At 42.7% G+C, this 19,538-nt stretch overlaps 1 protein-coding gene across 4 annotated transcripts in view; it reads right to left on the bottom strand.

Moving 5' to 3' along the window:
• Nucleotides 1-14,709: 14,709 nt before the first annotated feature.
• Nucleotides 14,710-19,538, bottom strand: part of LOC138306789 (uncharacterized) — a 37,860-nt gene continuing 33,031 nt past the window's right edge. For all 4 annotated transcript variants that reach the window (XM_069247273.1, XM_069247276.1, XM_069247275.1 and 1 more), the window contains 2 exons: nt 18,956-19,141; nt 14,710-17,585 (listed from right to left, as the gene is read on the bottom strand). In XM_069247273.1, coding sequence (XP_069103374.1) covers nt 17,531-17,585; nt 18,956-19,141 — 241 coding nt within the window. In that variant the 3' untranslated portion in view covers nt 14,710-17,530. The remainder of the gene's footprint in view (nt 17,586-18,955; nt 19,142-19,538) is intronic.

Here is a 19,538-nt window from a genome sequence, read left to right as displayed (position 1 = left end):
ACAGAACGGATTCGCGGGGGAATTTTTAAAAGCGGCACAGTCATTGGCCAAACTCAATTATTGGATAAGATATCAATGCGCCCCAACTCCATTTGTTGTATTGTAAAAGTAAGTAAAATCACGAAAATGTATACCCAGTTAGTACACGTACCTGATTTGAATTATCTGAATTAAAATATAAGATTATTCTCAATATCGTTTGAGTTATGAAGTCATAGACAAAAAACGGACGGACATCCTTTTTCATAGACGCTACGCGTCTACAATGAAGAACGTCCATAAGATATTAAGAACTTACAAACCGTTGTATTATAATGCCCTGTATTCAACTAAGTAGCTTTGTTTTTAATTACTTTGTTTACTTGGTCGTTTCTTCAAGAAATGAAAAAATGAACACATTAAGATATTTAGTAATCAAACTGTTGTTGGTTGTTGGTTAAATGGCTAACATTCTATTAACAGGCAGGTAATTTATTGACGGCATCTCGTGTATGTGGTGTGTTGTACGTGCGTGAAGGTGTAAAGTGCGCGTGTGTATTTTGGGAGACTGTGGTACGTTCATGCTGTGTCTCTTTGTAATAGATGCGAACGTTTACCCTTTTATAGTATCTTAAAATTCTCTAAAGTGTGTCGTTTTGAGGCCGAAACAAGGAAACCATTGCTATTTAGGAGCAAAACGTATCAACATTGGAGTCGACGTAAATAGAATTGAGATTATCTGTTGAAGAACAAAAGTAGTTTTTCGAAGATTTATTTATAATAATGATATTTGTCAATGAATTGCTTTGCTAACAATCATATCCGTTTTGGTCATGCAGACATAGGCAAACAAGAATAACGTGCTATAATGTATTTGTAAAGAGAAAGAGAGGCGACATCATACTCAGTAAAACTGATTTAGATTATGTCTGCGCCAAGAAATAGATCAAAATGGAATGAAGCAGTCTGCATTCTGTAATATATGCGCTGCAAGTGTGGATGGATATTTCAAAACAGTTGCATGCCTTGCATTTCTTGCATTTCTGAAGACAATTATTATAAAAGTTGTTTTCAAACTTATGTTAAAAATCCACTAGAAACTGCCCACAGTCCAATTTTCTTGAGAATTTACATGTCGAGAGTACTATTAGTTGTCCCTTTGAAATGACACTACTTTTTTTTCATTTTATGATTTCGAAAAAAAAGGCTCAAAGGGCCTGAATTCTTCGTATTCGTTTTCTTTTAAACCACCTGAACAAATATGTCATCATAGGTTAGCCTTTGTTAAATACTCTACATTTTTTATGAATCATTTATGTAAATTGTATACTTTATATCAAGTTCATTTCTTTTAGATTTTTAACAAAAAATTTATATTTTTACGAAAAATTAACACTTTTGGTTTTGAGTGCAGGTAGCAACGGACCACTTCTTTGTTAGTATATACCTAGTTATTACATGTCATTTTTATGATTCCTCAGTCCAATGTAAGTGAACATAAATGTACATTAATAACTTTAGATGCTAAATATCATGGTAACACCTTTGAAAATATTGGTTGCCATGGTTACAAAAACGAAAAGTGAATATCATTATAAATGGGTATATAATAAAGAATGGCCCCCCTGCCACATACCCGAAGTATTATTAGAAAACATCATTTTAGTTCTTTTATGCCTTTTTGAAAAATACAAAATAAATAAAAAGCACATATGAAGTAGTTATATACCTTTAACACTGCAAAAATTGAAGAAGAAAAATCGGAGCGTGGGCGGATTTTGCAACGACACCTTTCATGTTTCACCATATGATAGACAAAGTGGATAGCGTGGAAAATGAAAGGGAAATATTGATTTGGGTTAAATACAGAGAAGGAATGACGAGGGGAGGCGTAGGAGGAGGAGGCTGAGAGATACAGAGAAGGAATGACGAGGGGAGGAGGAGGAAGGCTGAGAGAGATACAGAGAAGGAATGACGAGGGGGAGGAAGGTCTGAGAGATACAGAGGAATGAATGACGGGGGGGGATGGGGAGAGAGACAGAGAAAGGAATGACGAGGGAGGGAGGAGGAAGGCTGAGAGAGACAGAGAAGGAATGACGAGGGGAGGGAGGAGGAAGGCTGAGAGAGACTGAGAGGATGACCGAGGGGAGGAGGAGTGAAGGAGAAGAGCTGATGATGATGATGAGAGGATATTATAACGTGAAGGGTAGTATAGGGAAGGGAGGGGGGAGGTACAGTCAAGGGGAGAGAGAGGGAATGGGGGGAGGGTTATAGTCAGGGGAGAAGAGAGTGAGAGGGAGAGTGAGGGGAGAGGGGAAGGGAATTGGAGGGTATAATCAGGTGAGACGGAGAGAGAGGGGGGAAGGGGAGGGAAGAGTATAGTCAGGGAGATAAAGCGGGAAAGTGGGAGGTTATAGTCAGGGGAGGGATAGTGAGGTGAGAGAGAGGGAGAGGGGAAGGGGGGAGGGGAGGGTATAGTCAAGTGAGGGGAGAGGGAGGGGGAGGGTATAGTCAGGTGAGAGAGAGGGAGGGGGAGGGTATAGTCAGGTGAGAGAGAGGGGGAGGGGAGAGTATAGTCAGGTGAGAGAGAGGGAGAGGGGAGGGTATAGTCAGGTGAAGAGAGAGGGAGAGGGGAGAGTATAGTTCAGTGTCGAGAGATGGGAGGGGAGAAGTTTTAAGTACAGGTGAGAGAGAGGTAGGGGAGGGTATATGTCAAGGTGAAGAGAAGGAGGGAGGGAAGAATAGTCCAGAGAGAGAGAGTGGGAGGGGGGAGAGTATAGGTCAGGGGAGAGAGAGAGAGAGCGGAGGGAGAGGGGAGAGTATAGTCAGGTGAGAGAGAGGGATGGGGAGAGTAGGGTTGAGAGTGGTGAGAGAGAGGGAGGGGGAGTATAGTCAGGGGATGAGAGAGGGAGGGGGAGGATGTCTGGTGAGGAGAGGTAGGGGAGGTTTAGAGGTCAGGGAGAGAGAAGGGAGGGGGAGAGGTATAAGTCAGGGGGAGAGAGAGGGAAGGGAGAGGTATTCAATGAGAGGGAGGAGTGAGGAGAGTATAGTCATGGTGTGGAGAGGGGGAAGGGTATGTCAGTATAGTGAGGGGAGAGGGGAGAGTGGAGAGGAGGGGAGAGGGAGGGAGGGAGTCAGGGGAGAGGAGAGGGGATAGTAGTTCAGGTGAGAGAGAGGGGGAGGGGAGGGTATAGTAGGTGGAGAGGAGGGAGAGAAGGGGGTATAGGAGGTTGAGGGTCCGGGGGTAGAGAGAGGGGAAGGGAGAGTATAGTGAGGTGAGAGATGAGGGGGAGAGGGGGTGAGTATAGTCAGGTGAGAGAGGGGGAGGGGAGGGTCGATAGTCATAGGTGGGAGAGAGGGAGGGGGGAGGGTAGAGTGAGGAGAGGAGGGGGAGCGTTAGAGTAGTGAGTGAAGAGGGAAGGGGAGGGAATAGTCAGGGAGGAGGTAGGGGAGGTTATAGTCAGGTAGAGGAGAGGGGGGGAGGAGGGTGGTACTAGGAAGAGGAGGAGAGGGAGAGGGGAGGTGATAGTCAGTTGAGAGGAGGGAGGGGGAGGGAGAGTATAGTCAGGGAGAGAGAGGGGAGGGAGAGTATAGTCAGGGAGAGAGAGGGGGGGGGAGAGTATAGTCAGGAGAGAGAGTTGGAGAAGGGGAGAGTATAGTTCAGGGAGAAGAGAGGGAGGGGTCAGGGAGAGGGAGGAGTTAGGGAGGATAGGAGGTGGAGAGAGGGAGGGGAGGGTATAAGTCAGGTGGGAGAGAGGAGGGAGAGGTATAGTCAGGTGAGAGAGAGGGATAGGAGGGAGGGGAGAGCGTCAGAGAGGGCGAGAGAGAGTAGAGGGAGGAGAGGGGAGGGTATAGTCAGGTGACAGAAGGAGGAGGAGAAGAGTAGAGGGAGGGGGAGGGATGGAGAGTATAGTCAGGGGAGGAGAGGAGGAGAAGGTGGGGAGGTAGGGGTAGAGAGTCAGGAAGGGAGAGGGAGGAGAGAGAGAGGGAGGGGGAGGTATAGTCATGTGAGAGAGGGGAGAGAAGGGGAGGGGGAGGTAGTCAGGTGAGAGAGAGGCGGGGGGGGGAGATAGTCAGGGGGAGAGAGGGAGGGGAGGGGAGGGAGGTGGAGAGAGGGAGGCGGAGGGATAGGTCAGGTGAGAGAGAGGGGAGGGGAGGGGGAGGGTAAAGGAGGGTGAGAGAGAGGTAGGGGAGGGTATAGGCAGGTGAGAGAGAGGGAGTGAGAGAGGAGAGTCAGGTGAGAGAGGGTGGAATGGTAGAGGGAGGTGAGAGAGAGAGAGGAGGAGGGAATAGGAGGTTGAGAGAGAGGGGAGGGGGAGGGTAGATCTGGGGAGATAGGGAGAGGGAAGGTATAGTCAGGGAGAGGGGAGAGGGGAGGGGGAGAGGTATAGTCAGGGGAAGAGAGGGGGAGGGGAGGGGAGAGTCAGGTGAGAGAGAGAGAGGGGGGGGGATAGTTCAGGTTTAGAGAGAGAGAGGGAGGGGAGGGAGTGGAGTCAGTTAGGAGAGAGGGTGTTAGGAGGGTATAGGGGGGAGGAGAGAGGGGGGAGAGGTATAGTCAGGTGAGAGAGTAGGGAGGGGAGTGATAGTAAGGAGAGAAGAGGGGGGGGGGAGAGTATCAGGGAATGAGAGAGAGGAGGGGTAGGGGTAGGGGGGTGGAAAGGGGAGAGTGAGAGGGGTAAGGGAGGGGGAGTATGAGTCAGGTGAGGAGAGAGGGGTGAGGGGAGGGGAGGTATAGTTAGGGGAGGTGGAGAGGGGGGGGGAGAGAGGAATAGTCAGGAGAGAGAAGAGGGGGTGGGGAGAGTATAGGTGAGTGTGAGGGGAGGGGGGGGGGGTAAAGTCAGGTGAGAGAGAGATAGGGAGGGGGGATAGTCAGGTGGAAAGAGGCGGGGGGGAGAGTAGGAGGAGAGGGGAGGAGGGTATAGGGGAGGGGAGGGTAGGTAGGGAGAGGGGGGGGGAGAAGGAGGAGGGAGGGGGGGGGGGGGGTGAGGAGGAGGGGGGGGGGGGAGGGGGGATAATGAGGGGGGGAGGGGGGGGAGGGGAGAAAGGGGGAGGGTCAGGTGGGGGAGGAAGGGGAGGGGGTGGGGGGGGGGGGGTGTAGGAGAGGGGGTGGGGAGGGGTATAGGGGTGGGGAGAGGAGGGGTGTGAGAGTGGGTGGGGGGGAGGGGGGGGGAGGGGGAGGAGAGGGGGGGGGGGGGAGTATAGTCAGGTGAGAGAGTGGGGGGGGAGAGGAAGAGGAGGGGGGAAGGGAGAGAGGGGGGGGAGTAGGGGGTATGAGAGGGGGGAGTGAGTGGAGGGGGTAGGGGAGGGAGGGGGGTATGGTCGGTGGTGAGGGAGAGGAGTGGGGGAACAGGATAGTCAGGGGGGAGGGGAGTAAGGGAGGAGGTAGAGAGTATAGGGAGGAGAGAGGGAGGAGGGATAAATGAGGGGGTTATAGTCCAGGTGAGGGAGAGGGAGGAGGAGAGGTAGATAGTCCGGTGAGAGAGAGGGAAAGGAGGGAGGGTAGAGGCGGGCGGTGAGATGGGAGGGGGGGGGGGAGGGTAGGCTGGGTTGGGGTGTTGAGAGAGGAGGGGGGGGGGAGAATTGGGGCCGGGGTGAGGGTAGGAGGAGAGGGAGGGGTGAGGGGGGGAGAGGGGGGGGAGGGTAGGTACAGGTGGGACGAAGAGTGGTGGGGTGGGGAGAGAGCATAGCAGGGGAGAGAGGGGGGGGAGAGGGAGGGGAGCGGGATAGGAGGGGGGTGAGGGAGTAGGGTAGGAGGGGGGGAGGGAGGGGGAAGGGGGAGAGAGGAGGGGGGGGAGGGGAGGAGGGAGAGGGAAAAAGGGAGGGGAGGGGAGGGAAGAGGGGGAGGGGGGGAAGGGGGGGGGGGGAGAGGGGGAGGGAGGGCATGGACAGGGGAGAGACGGGGGGAAAAGGGAGGGAAGGGTAAGGGTAGTCAGGGAGAGGGATAGGGGGAGAGGGGGAGGGGGGGAGGGGGAGGATTAGTGGTCCCGCGGGGAAGGAGGATTAGAGGGGCGCGGGAGGGGGAGGGAGGGAGGAGAGGGGGGGAGAGAGGAGAGGAGGGGGGGGAGGAAAGGGGAGTCAGGTGAGAGAGGGGGTAGGAGGGAGAGGGGAGGGGAGAGGGGAGGAATGGAGGGAGGGGGGAAGAGGAGGAGGGGGGAGGGAGGAGAGGGGGGAAGTAGGGGGGAGGGAGAGAAGAGGGGGGGGAAGGGGGGGGGAGGGTATAGGGGAGAGGAAAGAGGGAGGGGGGGCAGGGAGGGGGGGTAGGGGGGGAGGGGGGGGGGGAGGAGGGCGAGGGTATGTGGCAGGGGGGTAGGTGAGGAGAGAGGGCGGAGGGGGGTCAGGGGAGAGGAGGAGAGGGGAGGGGAAGAGGGGGAAGACGGAGGAGGTTTGGGCGCGAAAGGGTGGGGGTGGGGTAGGGGGAGGGTAGGGGGGAGGTGATCGGGGGAGTAAGGTGGAGGGGAGAGGAGGGGAGGGAGGGGGGTGGGGTGGAGGGAGGGGTTTAGAGGGGGGAGGGGGGGGGTAGGGGAGTGTATAGTCAGGAGGGGGGGAAGGGGGAGGTGAGGGGAAGGTAGTGTAGAGGGAGGGGGAGAGGGGGGGGGAATGGGGGGGGGGGTGGGGGTGGAGGAGAGAAGTAGGGGGGGAGGAGGGGGAGGAGGAAGAGGTGGCAGGGGCGAGAGGGAGGGGGGGAGGGGGGAATAGGGGAGGGAGGGCGAGGGGAAGGGTGAGGGGGAAGTTAGGTGAGGGGGGTAGAGGGGGAAAGGGTGAGGGTGAGGAGGGGGAGGGAATAAAAGTAAGGAGGAAATAAGGGGAGAGTCAGGGGAGAGGATATCAGGGGAGAAGGGAGAGGAGGTAGAGTCAGGATAGAGAGGAGGGGAGAGGGAGGAATTAGTATAGTCAGGTGGAGAGAGGGGAGGGGGGAGAGTAAGTCAGGTTGAGAGAGAGGGAGAGGGTGGGGAGAGTATAGTCCAGGGGAGGGAGAAGGTCAGAGGGAGAGAGGGAGGGGGAGGGTATATGTCAGGGAGTGAGAGAGAGGGAGGTGAGAGTATATTCAGGGAGAGAGGGAGGGAGGGGATGAGTAAAGAGGGAGAGAGAGGGGGAGGGGATGTCAGGTGAGAGAGGAGGGAGGGGGAGGGAGGGTATAGTCAGGGAGTATAGTCCGTGAGAGGGGGAGGGGGGAGAGTATAGTCAGGGAGAGAGAGGGGAGAGGAGAGGGTATAGTCAGGGGTGGAGAGAGGCGGGAGGGGAGAGTATAGTGCGTGAGGGGGAGAGAGAGAGGGGTGGGAGGGTATAGTCAGGTGAGAGAGAGGGGGAGGGGGGTATAGTCAGTGAGAGAGAGGGAGAGGGGGAGGGAGGGTATAGTCAGGTGAGAGAGAGAGGGGGGGGTAGGGTAGAGTCAGTTGAGGGGAGGGAAAGTCAGGGGGAGGGGGGGGGAGGTATAGTCCAGTGGGGAGGGAGGGCGAGGGGCAGAGAGAGGGGATGAGGGGAGGGTATAGTCAGGGGAGAGATAAAATGAGGGGGAGGGGTATAGTCAGGTGAGAGAGAGGGGGAGGGGAGGGTATAGTCAGGTGAGAGAGAGGGGAGGGGAGGGGTATAGTCAGGGGAGGGAGAGAGAGGGGATGAGGGGAGGGGGGAGGAGGTATAGTCAGGGGAGATAGAGAGGGGGAGGGGGTATAGTCAGGGAAGAGAGAGAGGGGGAGGGGAGGAGAGGTATAGTCAGGATGAGTAGAGAGAGGGAGGGGGAGGGTATAGTCAGGTGGGAGAGTGAGAGGATGGAGAGGGGGGAGGGGAGGGAGGGGAGGGTATAGTCATGGGAGAGAGAGAGGGGGACAGGAGGGTACAGCCAGGGGAATGTGAGAGTGGGAGGGGGAGAGTATAGTCTATGGAGAGAGAGGGGGAGTGGAGGGGAGGGTATAGTCATGGGAGAGTGAGAGGGTGGAGAGGGGAGGGGAGAGTATAGTCTATGGAGAGAGAGGGGGAGGGAGGGGGGTATAATCAGGGGAGAGAAAGAGGAAGGGAGGGGGAGGGTATAGTCAGGGGAGAGTGAGAGGGTGTGGGGAGGTATTGTCATGGAAGAGAGAGAGAGAGGAGGGGAGGGGAGTGGAGGGTACAGTCAGGGGAGAGAGGGGAGGGTATAGTCAGGTGAGAGAGAGAGGAGGGGAATGGAGTGGAGGGTATAGTCAGGGGAGATTATTTTATCATTCATCACCTTATTCCCTCATCATTAACCTATTTAATCGTTTATAGTCCTATTCCCTCATTTATTGGTTTATTTAGTCATTTATTACCATATTCCCTTGTTTATTAACTTATTTACCATAAGTAGAGAATATGACCAGGAAAGTCGCCTTCATATCTAGTTAGTTCCTTATTTTCTCCTCAAATCTATCAGACATTCTAGTTGTCTGTACTCAGCTGGCTAAAACCATAACTTGTCAGCACGCCATGCTTCCAAAAATGAACGGCTTATTGAAATTGGCGATAAATTCTAAGAAATATGACAGCTTGCAGGAAATTAAACATTTTAATCTCTTAAATAAACTAGTCTGTCTTTCGTAAGAATTCAATAACGTTCACCCAAGCATAAAGGAACTTAAAGTAAGCTACATCACTCACATAGAATGGAAATTAATGGTTCGTAATTTCATTGCTACATTTATTGACATGAAAATGGATGCCGTTACTGTTATGCATTTATATGTATATTTATAGTAAGAATACGTCAATATTGATTTATATCATCCCGGAGTGTAAAACACGTCTTCAGATACAAACATACATGGTGTAGTTTTTACGAGTCCCCAATAGCTATTAATCATGGTACCGAGAATGCTGTATAATGGATGTAATGAATTTTGTTTTTATTGTTTAAACCCTGAAATTGAGGTGTATACATCGGGTACAAACTTTATATCAAACATTTAAATAGAAAATTATGATTATATTTCAAATCGATCCCTCTTATCGACTTTTAAAATGATATAAACAGAGTAGAATACGGTTATAACGAATCCATGGAGACCAAGGAAATTCGTTATAAACATGATTCGTTATACACATTATAATAAACATATTATTCGATTGACGGGGGATGAAAAAAACTTCGTTGGAATATGAAATTCGTTACAAGTATATTCGTTATAAACAAGTTTGATTGCACAAAAAAAAATATGTGGATCACGAGAAGTACTTCGTGTAAAGCAATGTCACCCTAGATACTTCAGGGGTTCCGATCACTTACGATCTTTACACCCTGGACTATCTCATATTCGAACTGAAGGCAGCTCAGAGGAAAAATTCTGAACCAATCGCAGGCTTGCAATGATTTCCTTTGAAGACTACAGAGAGCGACACCCAACTTCAAAGCCACATAGTCAACCACAGTGTCCGTTATATGGCTCTTTTGATGTGCACTACACGACTAAATTACCTTTTCTATTCTGTTGCCTCCAGTATTACCATGATATAGTCCAGGTGTGCCGAGATCGCCAGTGATCGGAACCCCTGAAGTGTCGAGGATGAAGCAATGTTCGTTATATGTATCAAAGCAACTTTTTATAATTAAAGGAAAGTAAAATCCTCCTGACAATCATTGTAATTTAAGGACGTGTCAGGTTTAACGGTAGAAGAATGACGGAGTACCAGGAGAGAAAACCACCAACCAGTCGCCAGTCCTTGGTTACTTCCTCACATGGGATTCCAACTCGCGACCTAGAGGTGTCGGGCTTACTTGTCCACGGCTTTTGAACCGTAATTGCCCTGTGTATGTTTCGTGGTATGTCGGATTTAACAAGTTGACCAAAAGCGGATTACAGATGCTCAATCAATCGGGAAACTTCGTCACTCTCCGTAAACAAGAAAAAAAAAATCGATTACGGAAAGTGCCGAAGGTTCCCGATTGTCGCTCAATGTGGACAGATAGACGTACTACAATAAACACTCGCGGGACCACTGAGGATAGCACAGCATTATCATATAGCTTATAATCAATATACGACATGTACTTCTACATCAGCTGTTGATTATATGGGATTTGGTCTCACGAAGCGATAAATGTTGAGGTTACAAAAAGCAAACAAATAAATTAAAAATAAATAAATAAATAAGTAAATGAAGTAAATGAAAATGAATGAATTAATTAATGAATGAATGAATGAATGAATGAATGAATGAATGAATTAATAAATAATATTAATAAATGAAAACATCCCCAACAAAAGCTGATCAGAAAAAAACCCTCCAATATCGCGTAGTTCTAACTGAAATGCGATTTAAATGGAACGTATGCATATGAGGCGTATGGCAGAATCAGGAGCTCCAGGATAGTTTGTTTTAAAATTATCTACCTAGCGACAAGAGCACCAACCAACACGAATGAAAACAACGAGAAATAATATGAATCTTGTGACAAGCCAATATAATATATGTATAAAACTACGGTACCATCAAACAAAGACATTCTGTCATATTGAAAGATTTGTCAACTTTCATTTTTAGTCATGAATAAAAATACGAAAACTCATATCGTTCATTCTCTCTGAAAAGCATATATTTCACTTGCAGATAATGAATGTTTTAAAAGGAATATAATGTCTTTTGGTATTTTTGTAGTATCAGTATTTTTATGTAAAGTATTCCGATGACTTCCATTCTTTCCGCAATGGCGTTGACAGTCGCATGGTTCTGTAGAACTCTCTTGAAATAAAGATACAATAAGTACTGTTCTTGTAGAAAGATCCACGTTAACAGATCAGAATATAAATCATTGCCATGAATCCTATTCTAAAGCTGTCGTTTCCAAGGTGACAAAACCGTTCTCCAATTTCCTTTTCCATTTCACCATATACTAAATTTCATATTCATAATTTAATTACGCGTACATAAATTCCTACGCGAGGGACTATTTTGGCCACAGATAATATCAGGGGAACTCTTCCTTTCAGACAATGCCTCGTTACCATGGTTACATGTAGATTTGTTTTCATTTATTACACAAAGCCTAGAATCGATTTTTTGTCTAGAGAATAGGAGCGTATGAAGAACAAGAGAATCTGTATTATATGATGGTAGAAGGGCCGCGTAGCTTTGTACAAATCCAGCATCCTCATTGCTGCAAATTGACTTGTTTTCGTGTTCGATTGAATTTCGCGGGCGTTAAGAAATCGCGATTATTGTCCTTAAATACAGCTAAATGTTACAGTTAATCCAAACTTTCAAATGTCATCATGAAATCCAGACCAAGCTAGAGCATATAATTATAGTACATATGACTAAATCGCGAAATTATTTGGCCATGAGCCGCAAAATTATGTCGCCATGTACCGCAAAATTATGTGTCCATGTACCGCAAATTATGTCGCTGTATACCGCAAAAGTATGTGTCCATGTACCGCAAAATTCTGTCGCTGTATACCGCAAAATTATATCTCCATGTACCGCAAAATTCTGTCGCTGTATATCGCAAAATTATGTCTATATGTACCGCAAAATTCTGTCGCTGTATACCGCAAAATTATGTCTCCATGTACCGCGAAATTCAATCTCTCCCAGAGTGCATTGCGGTCCCCACAATTTCACCTTTGTAAACGGCCCAGCAAAATTTCAAGATTCTTGAATAACGTTTTTCGGACACATACTATATTCTTTAATATCTATTGTAAATTTCCTTATGCATCATTTTCCTGTAAACGACATTTTATAGTTTGATCATTCAATATCAAACCAAACATTAATGGATTATTTTGCGGATACACTATATTTACTTGTAGGTAAATAGTCATGATTTGCATACGACGTCCACCGTTTAAAAAACAATCACTGTGACGTCATATATAAAGGAGGCGCCATTTATTTAACAATCGTCATGACGTAATCTTCTGTAACGTTAACCCGAGGTCAACAGACAGACGGCCAGTCCGTGAGCATGCAGTTGACATGTGGGGACCGCAATGAACCCTGGGAGAGATGGCGCAAAATTGTGTCGCTGTATACCGCAAAATAATGTCGCCATATATATTTAAGGATTAACTTGAATATATTTTTTATGTTATGGAGATATAACACAAAAATCTGAGTGTACTCTAAATAAACCGCGAAGCGGTTTATGATGAGAGTACACTCAGACTTTTGTGTTATATCTCCATAACATAAAAAATATATTCAAATTAATCCTTATAATTCAATTTACTAAAGATAATCTCTTCAACATTTAAAATTCATTTTGGACTCTTTTGTCTATGAAATTATTACGCCGTCACCTCAGCCAATCAGAAGCGACGTTACAAACGGCGACGCCATTTTTTCCTTTATGGGCTGATAAAGTAAATTTTTAAGCCAATGAAAATGCTCGTAACAAGCAAAAATGAATTATATATATATAACCGCAAAATTATGTCACCACGAAAACAAGTTAGTTACCATTTGTTGTTGAAGATGTTACGCGAAGAAGAATTTTCTGTCACTGCCGTATTTTATTTTGTTTCTTAAAATATTCGCGCCTACATATACACACACACATATATATGTAGCTTATAGAAAAATATATCGTCATTATATGGATAAAAAGTTTAACCTATATATCGACAATTATACAACCCCTCTAACCAAAGAAAGTGACTGAAGGCATTTGGCTGGAGAGGAATGAGTAAGATTCTGAAATAGTAAAACATGTATAAAGGCCTTTGTGGAACGAAACAACATACGTTTGAAAAAGAAATACATATATTTACAAAAATATACTTATATGAGGACTCTTCCTGTGGCGTGCCTTTACGGTGTATGATTTTTCTATACTTTTTGTCTTTTTCTCCAGTTTTCAAACTCACCGGGTCAAGATTCACATGAAGATACGGCAGCATACACTTCTATGTAATGACTGTTTTGATAATTGGCATTGCATTTTTTCAATCTGTTGATTGTTTTCTGTCCAAGTTCAATCATATGCTAAATTTCTTCGTCCCAGTTCACTTTCTTTTCTGTCGACCAAGTTATCTTATCACTCTGTCAACGTTTTCATATTTCTCTGTCCTAATGTTCTACTTTCTCAGTCAAATTACATCTTCTTTTCTTTGTCCGGATCATCACATTTCTCCGTCCCATTTTGTTTTGCTCTGTCCAAATGTTCTTATCTATATGTCCGAGTTCCTCAATCGCTTTACCTCATAACACTTGAATTCACTTCACAAATATACAATTATGTAAATACAATGTCTATAGAATATTCGTCCATTATCTCAAAGTAAGAGATAAACATACAAAACTTAGACAACCATGGCTGCATCAAACTGCTACTTCATCCTTACAAGAATTTTCGTTGAAAGGTCAAGCATACAAAGTAGAGTATTAAAGTAATGGACAGTTGTCTGCACCACTGAAGATTCCTGGAAGGACAGAGTCCCTAACTCTAAACTGACAATATGTAAGTGCTAAACAGCTGTACCATCCTGATACTCCAGGGGTTACTATCACTGACGTTGTACCCACCCCTGGACTACGGCATAGTAAAACTAGACTGGTTCCCTTCCCTTAGTTCTCTACTCTCCGCCAGGCTGCGCTCCGCTCACTAGTGAAGTGTACGCAAGGGAACTGAGGCGGCGGGAACCAGTCTAATAGTAAAACTGGATGCAGGAGAAGACACAAGAAAAATCATTTTGATGTGGTGTTGTTAACTTTGAAGTTGGGTGTCGCTTTATCTGCAATCTTCAAAGAAAGTCTCCAGAGGCCTGTGATTGGTTAATTTTGTCTTCTCTAAGTGCTGCCTTCAGTTTTACTATGAGATATAATCCAGGGGTAGATATCACGTCAGTGATAGTAACCCATGGATCATCGAGGATGGGTGTCCTTATTATATCACTGATGAGTCCTAAACTAACAAGTCCAACACGAAAAAGGGCTAAATAGATGTACGTTGTCCCTAACATCATAGATGAGTCCTAGAAGGCTATAAATGCCTGCAGACAAGCCTTACTTAGATGAAACAATGGTATTGTTGTATAATGTCCATTTACATCGCTGTGTTCTAGAGGGGCAACACATCGGCATTGTGCATTCTTAATGTCAAAGGTCCAGTCTAAATTCTGAATTGATAAACACTTGTTACTGAATCCAATTCAATCTATTAAAATTTTGATGCAGGATGTGTTGATGTAAATGTTCCATAAGATGAATGAAATAAAGTTTACATTAATCTAAATCCTGCGTTTTGTAAATACTTATATGATAAATTAATTTAGTAATACCATTTTTAATCTATTTTATTCATCATTTGGATTCACTACACCCTACCAACATTCTTTTTATTATCTATGGTTAAAGATGCTCCACCAAAGACAACATAAAGTATATATAATTGTCATTTAAACAATAACTGATGTTCAATCATGTGTCTAATTAACACAAAATTACATAGAAAATAATTTGTTAAGCTTTTAGTGCATACATAATCAGCATTTTATTCCCTATAGGGCATAGTGCCAGGGATTTTTTCAAGACGCAATTAATTATTTCAATTTGATATTGAAGTAAAATAAGAAGTTCAAACTTTTCAATGGTGGTAAGGGCGTAAATTAAGTATATTCTGTATTTGATGAAAATACTTATTTGTCTGCTATTGTTTTTGACAGAGAAAACCTCTCATTTTTCAGCGGTCTACATATAATGTAGCATCACTAAACACAACTTGAAACACAAGGCAACACAGCAGCAAAAGGGAGACAATCCATAAAAGAGAAAACAACATTCAATGAAACATTTCAGTTTTAATATTAAAAATGAAATAACTTTAACTGGACAATTTAAGATAAATTATCAGATCCAGAACAATTTTACTTACTCTCAAGCTTATAATAATATAGGTTAAAATAGGGAACATTTCACTTGCTCTTACATAAGGAAGAGGGCATTCTGATAAATACCAATTTTAAGCATAACAAAAGATACAGGGTCCGTGTTTGAAGAAAATAATTCTTACTTGTATTTAACGAACCAAGCATTCTGACAGATACCTATTTTTTTTTTACACCAAACAATAATTATGATATGAGTTTGAAGGAAATAATTCTCCTTGCTCTTACTTGTATAACAAACCAGGCATTCTGACAGAAACATTTGTACCTATTGTTTTACACCAAATCATAATCATGATAAAGAGTACATAAATCTTTAAACCTATTATCGAAATGTCTAAAGATGGTGACCCGGTGAGAGGAAACACGGAGGTAAGGCTACCATAGCCAAATATATTATCAAAAATTTGTGTCTTAACAAAAAACTAAGCTAATAATATCAATGAACATACAAATGAACAAATCTTACAAAAAAACAACTTTGATAACATCGATCAGTATAGAAATTATGATACAATTAACTAAAATGCTAATCAAAGAGTAGTCTAGTATAAAATGCAGGAAGTGGTTTTTTTTTTATAATATCAGAATGTCTATAACATATGAGTCCATGTGTCTAGTACATGTAGATATGCAGTTTGTAATATTATGAAATTGATGAATTCATTTTTCAAATAAATGTATAAAAACTACACTTAACTCATTCATCCCCTGAAAACACATTTAAACCTTCTAATTCAAACGCGGGAAGAGTTCACTATACATTTTCAGGGGAAAATGAGTTAATAATCTATTTGAAATACACAGATACATACGCTGGAGAGAGAGGGAGAAATTTGAACTAGTGAATTTTTAAATGATAAAGAATAGATGAAAATGATGTCTACATGTACTTGTAAAAATATAAAAAATACAAAATCCATTGTAGATATTATTTATGCACCATAGAAAAGCATTATTATAATTATTTTCAAAATACAAAACACATGTTTTAATTTTCACTTACATGCTTTCCAATGGTGTCTTACTGCTAAAGTGTCTTCCAGGCCAACTTTTAAACTCCCTACCCCATCACACAACCCCTCGTATATGTTGGGTTAATAACCACATCTAAAGTTAATCCTTTTTCAATTTATAATTTCTACTCTTACAACTAAAATAAATCATAATGGACAACTGTTGCTGTAACATGCTTTAACTCAGTAACCCCTAAAATTTCTTAATGGACTATTCCTGTCATTCAATAAGAGTTCAAATGTGTCTTAAAGGGTAAATGGGCCGAATAGAATCCTTAATTTGCAGTCTACCATATTGAGAAAAGTTGAAAAGCTTGCATTTTGTGTACATCATAATTACCAATAACAATATAGACATAAAACTGAATAATGACTAAAACTCAGATTACTTAATATCTGCAAGTATTTCTAAGCCAATTAATTGACTATGAAACACTTTTGTAACCAATTGACTAGAACTGATCATTGGTTACAAATCAATAATTTTGACATCTCACCAAATCTCATTCTGTTTTACAATGCTTAATATACACTGACTAGGTAAAAAGAAAATTAAATTGATAGAGTCAACATTACCAATAAATATTATTGGTCAGCGAAATAATTTTTGATATACATGTACAGGAGAGGAGAAAATGTACCCGCCAGACCGGAATTTGAACCTGGGACCTCTGAACACTAGCCAATGCTCTACTGCTGAGCTATCTGGTCATCGATGCTCCAATATCCCACTGCCGCTGCGTTATACACAGCTTTTGTCATTAGTAGTCCTTGATCTCGAATTCTCAGGAATATTTTGAAAATAACAAAGACACGAAATATTGTAGATTGTACAGTATATACAACAATAAAGTGGTTTATAGTTTACTTACTATATATGTGTTTTGATATTTCATGCAAACAAATAATTTAGTATTGATTAAAATAAAAAGACATCTATGACATAATTTCTTGAAAATATGGATATAAAATATTCCATTATGAAAATCATGCAGATGCAATGTATATTCTATACAAATGACTTTTGTAGTAATTAAATTCTGTTGAAAATGAGTAGGATTACATGTATAAACAATTATGAATGTCTTCCTGCAGTACATTTTCATGAGCCGTTACATGCACATTATGCTTGAGTGTGACATTTCACGATTTTGTCTAAGGTTAAAATGAGCTGGACAATTAGTCTAAATAAATTAAAGCTTCGCAGTCTGGCTACAAGAATACATATGTTTTATCTATTACCTATTATTTTGCAGACTTTCACAACCTCATGAAACTCAATGTCTAATGAAGTAAATCACAAAGAATATCAACCAGGTACAGTATGGTACACATTTTTCCTACTGGTAGACTTAGCCCAATATAGATACATGTAGTGCATACATTGTAAGCTGTTACAGTAGAAAATGTCTAAATTTAACAACCTTAATTCATACACCCCTGAAATTCATAATGAGATATTCCAATGTTAGAAATGGAAGAGTTCAAATGTATCTACAGGGGTGTTTTAATGTACATTTTAGTATATACCGGAAATGATAATAACATGACTACATGTACATATATCATGGCACAAAACAAGATTTGAAAACTTTGTCTCGCTTCTCAGTATCAGAGTTGATGAGAATTGCGTAGTTATTTGAGGGAAGTTGGCTCCAGTACGATATAATCCATATGTGATACAGTAAACTTATCTAGCTAGAATGGCTCCCGACCTTCAGTGCCTAGCTTTGGGCGCGGTATATGACCATTCCTGTTAAAAAATTACGAAAAGAAAAATAATCAACGAATTATCAAAAACACTTCATGATCTACACCAAGTATACACATGTGTTATAAATTGAATAAGAAATTTTCATCATCAAATTTCTTTGAGACAGCTAGCTAAATGATATAGATTTACCCTTGAAACAATATCATTTTGGTTTGATTAGACTTTTAAGAATGTACCAGATTTAGATGGTGAAGAAAGCTTGGTACCAAGCTCTCTTGTGGGTACTATGAGAAAAACCACTGACCAGTGACCATGCAGTGGTCAGTACCTAGCAACTGCCCCACATATATAGGATACAAACTTGCCGAATCTGGCAAGTCCTTGAATCACCTTGACTGTAAGTAGAATGTTAAACTATCCAAAACACACTATTTATAGTCAGGGTCATTTAAAGCTGTGGACACAGGGACCTTGCATGACATGTTCTAACCAACAGTATACATATATACATATTATAGTATCAGTACGGGTCTATTTTTTTAAAACCATGATAAAATTTTTTCAATAAGTGGGCTTTGACTGGAAAGATAATTTATTTGTCTTTAAGGTAAGAAATGTGTCACTGGTGTATAGAGCCCGTTTACTAAAAAAAAATCATGGTTTAAAAAAAATAGATCCATTTTTCTCTACCGCCGAGTTCATACCCTTGCTACTATAATATATATATATGTATATATATATTTGTATACTGTTGGTAAAAAAATTTGTGCCAGGTCCCTGTGGACATGACATGTGATATTAATAGATGGTGAAGGAAAGCGTAAGTAGCCAGAGTATAATCAGCGCCAGCCTACTGTCAGTTGTATCTAGCAACTGTCCCCTAAGGGATTCGAACTTGTGACCCTGAGGTGGAGAGCCGATAGTAATATGTTGGGACATCTTAACATCTCATCCTAACGCTGCCTCAATCAAGAAAAAGTGTTTTAGGCCAAACAAAAAAATACGTCTGTTTAGGGTTACATTGGCACAAAAATGGGGTCCATAGTTCGAAAGGATTTTTTTAAAAAAGTATCTTTCATTCTAAAATAATGGCCAGAACTGGAGTCTGAGATCGAAATCCCAACTTTTAATTTTTTTTTCCGTAGAAAAGTGGGGAATAAATTAGGGTCGGGGGTAAAAAATTAAGGTCAGTCTGGTAACCCTAACAGACATATTATTTTTTTGGCCTTATTCAAAATAATCTTTTGGTTCTAATACATGTATAACCTTCACTTCTATATATAACTGTTAGAACCTTGATATATTGACCTAAACTATCAATAACCTTGACCTTATTATACATACAATTAACACCTGTAAACTCGAGATATTGACCTACATGTACAAATGAGAATGACCTTTGACCTTACCATTTGTATGCGTCCTGATTGGATGGATTAGTTGTGATGTCAGTCACGTAATGACCATTTTCGTTATTATCATACGCCTGATTATGATAATTACTGTGTCTGTAGTCTGTGGGAGGAGCCCCGTTCTGGAGGTAGCCGTTCCTCTCGTTCTGATAGCGGTAGTGGTGACTGTCATAATCTGTGTTTCTGTAACAGATTTCATTATATTGGTATGTTTTTATCAAAAATGACTAATGCTTAATTATTAAACTATGTGTATATAAGTAAATGTACAGTAGAATTATAATTTAGCAGAGGTATCTATATAACTTATGTTATAACTAAAGGGATACACATTATTATATAACTAATATACATATACATGTATATTTTATGTGTGTGAGTATAATTAAATAGAACAAAATTGAAAAATTGTGTATAAAAATTTGAGGGGAATTAGACAATCTAGTGTTAAAATTCAAGATTTCTGTCATGAAAGGCAGAGTGAAAAAGTTCTGAAATCTAATTGTGGTTTCAGAGGCGTATACATTAATTTTGTACTTTGATTTTTATGAGCTATTAAAATACAATCAATATTAATTAT

Source organism: Argopecten irradians, chromosome 13, assembly GCF_041381155.1.
Source record: "Argopecten irradians isolate NY chromosome 13, Ai_NY, whole genome shotgun sequence".
Lineage (NCBI taxonomy): Eukaryota > Metazoa > Mollusca > Bivalvia > Pectinida > Pectinidae > Argopecten > Argopecten irradians.
The sequence above is the reverse complement of the archived record's forward strand: the minus strand, read 5'-3'. Positions and strand labels throughout refer to the sequence as shown.